We start from the raw sequence: 6,942 nt of genomic DNA, 5'->3' as shown, positions 1-6,942 counted from the left end.
ATGTATACATTTTCTTTTAATTGAATTCAATTAATTAGTTGTGACTTTCGTATTAGCTCTATCGTATCAGCTCTATTCGATGGATTCATCTACGTATAACCACGGTACCGGGCGACGGGGACATCAGCGACGGCATTACCCGTCCACTGAGCCTTGGCCACAGCTCATCATATCTTATATCATCGTATACATAAACATCGTCAGTTACAACCAATTCCCATGCTTCAAAAAAACATCATCATGTTCACCACTTAAGAAAAATATACGTATACGTAACTTTTTCTTTAAAACCAAGCATGCACCGTATTTATCACAATTTCATAAAAATCATAAACGTGATGCGTAAACATTTAAAACATGATAAAATGTGCTCAGGGCGCTGCCAGGACTAAAATCTCACCCCGAGTTCAATATGACCAATTTGCCACTGGAAACCCAAAATGACTGTTTTACCCTTGGACATCTAAATTTTGACCCAAAACTTACCAAACTTCTTAAAATGCCCCAAAATATATTTAGAAGTTTTACTTAGACGTAAACTCGAGCCCGTTTCTAAACTTAACTGATTCGTTTCAAAACTTGGACCGGGGTCCTGGTTTTAACTCGAATCAACTCAAAACTTAACCAAATTTTTTCCTAACTCGAACCATGACTCAAACCTCCATGATCAGCCTCTAACCCACTTATTTCAGACCAATTAGGACCTAGAAACAAGCCCAAAGGTTGCTGGAAATCTCCAGCGTATGCGCACAAATTTTCCAGCTTGAGCGATGTTACGATAAAAATCATATATATCTCATTTCTATTCAGAAAATTACGAATTTGCTATCGAATCGAAGATAACGGAGAGTGCTAAAAATAATATGTTGAATACAGTTCCCGAAAACCAACCAATAAGTCGCAGAATTTGAAATAACCGAGGGTGATGGGTTTTGAGACCTAGAAATTCTACAACTTGAGCGACTTTACGATAAAAATCATATCTCTCTCATTTCTTATCAGAAAATTATGAATTGGATATAGAATCGAATTAACAGAGAGGGCTAAAAATCATATGTTGAACACATTTTCAGAAAACCAACCTATAAGTCGCAGAATTGAAATAACAGAGTGTGACAGTTTTTGAGACACCGAAATTTCACCCGAAGATTCAAGATATCGATTGGCCCTCTCCTAAAACCCACAAAACTTCGACTCCAGCTTATAAACCTCTTCCTACTCGAACAAAACAGCTCCCTAACGACATAATACAACAGCCCTTACACAGCAAAACCGGAAAAATCGTGAGTTACGCAAAGAACATGAACAACCATGAACCACCGAATGCAAAGGCGTTTGAATCGTGCAATATCTATAAAATCTACACGCATGGCACACATATCATAATATTTACAGCATGTTTGATGAGAAAAGAATGATACAAAGCGTGCCTTAATGTATTTTACGCAAGAAGGTTGAAGAAACGAGTGTGGGGAAAGAACCGGAGGAATTTTCCTTGAAAGAAATGGCTATGGCCGAGCACCTATCTGCTGAAAGGAGGAGAGGGGCGGATACTTCACGTGAGAATGGCTGATGGAAAATAGAGGTGTGCCACTTATTTAATAATTAAGTTCAGGGTGTAATTTAGATGATATTTTGTTAATGGGTCCTAAACTAGGTTTAATGGGTAAAAAAAAAGTTTCGAGCCCATTAATCTTAAAAATAAACCCATCAAGTTCAAACACTCTTTCGAAAAATATTTCGTTTAGATACATTTTAGAAAATATTGCCCGAACCCCTCAAAAAGCCCCCCAAATCGTTAAAATTTGCGTACTGATAAAAAATATGTTAGGGCTGGTAAAAATACCGAACGAAACCCATTTCTTGAAAAATACACTTAAAACACCTTATATTAATTAATACAAATTAAACATGTAATAGAAATAATTTTCCATATAATTCCCTAGTCTCCGTTCCTCGTTTAAGCGCGAAATGCATCTTAAAAGCTATTATGCATTAACTTTAAATAAACCATGATTTAAAACACAAATTAATGAAATAAACACGCATTTAATGCTTTAAATCAATTTAATAAAATAACAAAGAAATTTAATAACTTGCATGCATGTGATTTACGTGAACCTTCAAATTTTTCGAGACGTTACAAAAGCTCTCTCCCCTCATTCTGAAATCATCCCTTCTTCGAGTTTTCTTTCATTTTATGACATTTGAGTGCTTAATTCTATAATATTTGTGAGGTTTTTTGTTATCATATATTAAGAGAGTGTATGTTCTCTTTGGAAACACAGTGAGTGGTTGTACATCTTAAAATGTCTGTGGTGTTTACCTTAATAATTTTTAGGGGTTTTCCATTTAAATCTCGATGTCCGATTTATTTTTTATTTTCATATTATTATCTCAAATTACCGCACGTGGGACCAACATAGCTCACATATAAATGTATATGTAATAATATATTATAATTTAAAGAAAATTTGTTTTTGATTTTTTATGTTGGTCTCTTCGAAATTTTAGTCATCTATATTGCCAAATCAATTTTAGTCCGCTATCTTTGTTTTTGTGTGTTTATTTCAGTAATTTTTCGATGTAATGTTGTTGTGACAACAATGCAGCCCTGACGTATATAGTGTAACATCAATATTTCGAATGAAAAAATACAAAAAATGGTAGATTGATAACTAAAACTGAAATTTAATAATATAGACGAGCATCGCAAAGTGACAAAATTACATAACCAAAATTGCCATTTTTCTATAATTTAAGATGACTATTTTTTATTAAATTTTTTTCACAAAATAAATTTATCAATTTTATCACATATCGTAAACACTGGAATATTCTTTTTGTTATTATAATTTACTATGTTAATGGCACGCATATCATATAGTTACAAAGTAGAGCCACTACATCGGTTGATTCCATCCTATGTAGGGGCATTACCCTCATGATAGAATCAAGGGCCCAAATTTAGTCACACATACATGGGACCACTAATTTTTTTAAAATCACATATGTGTGTGAATCTTATTCATCCAAACCATGCGGAGACAGAGCCCACTACATGATCCCACTTAATAGACGTTTCAATAAATGAAATAATATATCTCGAAGAAGAATTATTAATTTGAAACTTTATCCACAGTTTAATATATTTTCGCATGTATTTAATAAGTTTTAAATTAATAAATATAGTATAAATAAATTTTCTAAATTATCGTTCACGTAATAAAAAATTAATTAATCGAGGTCGCCGCCAGTCGTTGGATACGGTGGAGAATTTTAGAAATTAAGGAGGGCTATTTCTTTCATGTTTTCGTCAATTACTAATTTTGTCTCAAAGATTTTAATTGAATTTTAATGATAAATCAGGAATACTTAATCAAAAAAAAAAAAAAAAGAGTTTGTTCACTACGTGAATAAGTACTCTTAGAATATTAGGGTTGACTAAATTTAAAGATTAAATTATATCGACTGCATAAAAACCATCTAAGCATAATTCAAATATGAATAATATTGCTCCAAAATGTAGTTGAGATGGTAGGGTATGAAAGACATCTGCCAAAAGATAAATTGTTCAATTCCTCACTGCCACTATCTTCTCGGTTTGAGCCGACTACTCAAAGTTGTGCTAATATGATTTACATGATCAGTATCATTTGTATATCGATTATTTTTCGCAGCCAATTAAGAAGTTAATAGACTATACCCTATTAGTTCAAATTCGACCCTAGTGAAATTGAACCTGAATCAATTTTCTCACAAAGAATATAATAAAGGTACGAGGTCGAGGTCATTTGAAATCCCAAAATCCTCGTGCCTTTATCTCGTTAGCTACTAACTAAATCTTGCTCAAATGAGTGTTCCATAAAGTTCTACAAGGGTGTTGTCCTGCAAAAGTTGATCAAAAAAATGGTAGTTAGTGTATGACATATACGTAGATACGTGTGTATGTGTATATATATAAAGAGAAATTAAAAAATAAATAACCTCAAATTAAAGTACGTATGAAGAGGGTAAATTTGTTGGTTGCTCTCCATTTTCTCCAGTATCGAATGCAGCAATTACTTAACGTGCGTAGAGCTCTCAGAGAGGAAAACCAAGTTAAAATCAAGATAGATGAGTGGACTGGTGGCATGAAAGTGCGTCCGTATTTGTAGATGAGGAAGAAAGTGTAAAGAAAGGTTGGTGATTTGATTTGGGGTAGTTGGAATTCACGATTTTACACCAACCCCCAACACCATTTTTTTGTTTGTGTGTGAATTAATAATAAACCAGCACCCCATTGCATGCATTGCGTGCCGATATATTCTATTTGTATTTACGTTTCGTGTGTTTATACAGATTTTTTTAAAAAAACAAAAAACAAAAAGTCGATCAAGTCACCCACATCTTTAATATATTGTTATAGAGAGAGTTTAGATCGATACTAACAGTAATCAAGAGTATGTTTCTTGTGAGACTGTCTCACAAATCTTTATCTGTGAGACGAGTCAACCCTACCGATATTCACAATAAAAAGTAATACTGTTAGCATAAAAAATAATATTTTTTCATGGATGATTCAAATAAAAGATCTATCTCACAAAATACGACCCGTGAGACCGTTTCACACAAATTTTTGTCCAGTAACCAAAACAATCGTAAACCAAAATGAAAATTGTATCCAAACGATTTGTACGATTCTAATCTTTGATCGGAACTATGACAATCGATTTCAGATTCAAAATCTTTAGTTTTAGAAGTATAGCCTCCCTTCAATCCACGCACAACAGACTTCCTAAAAGTAAAGATTCAACAGTAAAATTTTCACCAAACTTTCTTGAGAAACAACTCAAATCTTCAACCCAAAGCACCTTAAAACTCTAGCCCAAACGCCTGAACTTTTCACTGCAGATAACTCGATGATATTTGGATCTTTAAACTGTGCTTCTTCACTTAATTCTTCAAATGCATCCACCACATTCTTCAATCTTGCAACAAGTTCAATCGAAAGCGATGCAAATGTAGCCAAAGACAAGGAACTTGCGCTATGATACGTCTTGACCTCGTCTTCTTTGATGAAATCATCGCCTTCGTATGCAGTCCAAGAAGGCCATGGCGCATGTTTTCTTAGCTTGTGCTTTGGGAAATCCTTGTTTGGCAAACGGGTGGCAACCGAGAAGAGAGACGACTTTACATAAGTCGAAGTTTCACTTATAGATTTAACGCTTAGATGCATACTTTCGTTTCCATTTTTATCACTTGGAAGATTGTCGGGATCCTCTAGCTCTCTGGTGTGATCCCTTGTGATTTCCCAGCTCTCTGAATTGATCAGAAGAAATGATCTTTGATCTATTTTCTTCTGTAACTGCTCGCCTGCCTCGTGCACTTGTTTCAGAATATTGTCTTGCGGGCATAGTTTTTCCATTTTTTCTAGTTTATTTCCAAGCTCAAGCAGGACCTTTGCCCCCTCTGCACCAACTCTTTGAAGTTGGCTTCGAAAAACATGCCTCTTCTCATGTTGTGCCGGCAAGAAATTCGCATCAATACACTTTCTGATCGATCTGAAGACACGAGACATTGTATTAAAACGTGGTAAAATAGTATTGTAATTTGTATATTGCCTGTATTTCTGATAGAATGCAGCCATGGAGTGCCATTACGACATAAGCACAATGCCTGACCGCACCACTTACTTTCACATAAGTTCTCCATGGATGCGGGTGCCTTTTGTAACGTCCATGAGGCGGCTCCCAAAGAGAAAAATTCAACTGCTCGAAAAAGGATGTAGATTTAAACTATGAAGAAGATTTCATGTTTGTGCAGTGTAGAATAATCTGTAAAATTTCGCATTACCAATGTGTTCTCTCGGTTTGCAGATTCTATCACGGACTTATAGCCGAGGTAAAGTTGATTGCTTGAGGCTTGTTGAGTCATGAATCTACTCGAGTTTCTGTTCAAATAGACACTTTTGAGGTAGCCATTCACACAACCTATAAAAATTGAAACTCAGTTAAAAGAAAATTTAAGTTTTGTTTTAAAAGAGTGTTAAATTGACATTTGAGTAGATATTGTAACCTTCTAAAGAGTTTGCAAGCTCTATGAAATTAATCAAAACCAAGCGATGAAGATCCTCCCCAGACCAAATGGGGTAGATGCAAATATTTATGACAAAGCAGATACAAGCACCAACTGCTATAAGAAGAAGTCGAGTCACAATCGCCTCTGTATATTCTCTGGTTCTGTTCCCAGCTACCATAATTACGCAAAACGTGAGAACAAATGCCCGGTATCCATACTTGTATGGCTCCATAGTAGGGTAGAGTTTCAAGTATGATGCGGTAGTGCCTGTTAGATCACGAAGCTATGCATCAGATATTGTTGGTTCAATCGATGCCCCAAAGGTTCATATCATAGTCGTAGACATGCTGTCCTGTTAGAGAGTATATATGGCAAAACAGTAGATAGGTTGTGGTATGGTTTAAATTTCGAGCTGTAACGTTAATAACTTAATATCAACTATAACTTTTGGTGAAACTCGATATGACAAACATCCTATGTTCTGTAGAAACTAAAAAGCAAACGGTAATTGGGATGTACAAACCAGTTATAAAAAAACTTATGATGACTACGGCTTTTTCCCCCTTCCTGGCTAGGAGGGACAACCTAGCGAAGAGAAAGGCAAGCATTCCAGCACAGAACGTCCCTAAACTACGGTTGAATCCTTTTATGAATGTTGTGTTACAGATTTTTCTCAAAATCATGTTTTTTACGTATACATGAACATGAAAAAATATATGCGGAAGCTTAAATCGAGTGTTACCTTCGGCCATTGAAAATTTGTTGAAGCTTTCTGATTTCTTTTCGATTGAAGCCTTCTAAACACTTCAACACTCCTTTAGATGATGTATTTTCTGTATGAGATTGTGTGTTTAGGGACCTCAATGCCTTCGGTATTTATAG

At 34.9% G+C, this 6,942-nt stretch overlaps 1 protein-coding gene across 2 annotated transcripts; it reads right to left on the bottom strand.

The window, feature by feature from the left end:
• Positions 1 to 4,778: 4,778 nt before the first annotated feature.
• Positions 4,779 to 6,712, bottom strand: LOC142533223 (aluminum-activated malate transporter 6-like). 2 transcript variants are annotated; one of them, XM_075639909.1, is made up of 5 exons: positions 6,584 to 6,712; positions 6,058 to 6,327; positions 5,836 to 5,972; positions 5,605 to 5,750; positions 4,779 to 5,507 (listed from the first exon to the last, which is right to left on the bottom strand). In XM_075639909.1, exons 1-5 carry the CDS (start codon positions 6,666 to 6,668, stop codon positions 4,832 to 4,834), a joined length of 1,314 nt encoding a protein of 437 aa, XP_075496024.1. In that variant the 5' UTR covers positions 6,669 to 6,712; the 3' UTR covers positions 4,779 to 4,831. The 2 variants fall into 2 exon arrangements, with proteins under 2 accessions (XP_075496024.1, XP_075496025.1); XM_075639910.1 differs by having other exon boundaries at positions 4,779 to 5,494; positions 5,664 to 5,750.
• Between the last annotated feature and the right edge of the window lie 230 nt (positions 6,713 to 6,942).

The sequence above is a fragment of the Primulina tabacum genome, chromosome 18 (assembly GCF_025594145.1).
Source record: "Primulina tabacum isolate GXHZ01 chromosome 18, ASM2559414v2, whole genome shotgun sequence".
NCBI lineage: Eukaryota > Viridiplantae > Streptophyta > Magnoliopsida > Lamiales > Gesneriaceae > Primulina > Primulina tabacum.
This window is presented reverse-complemented; position numbering and strand designations above follow the sequence as displayed.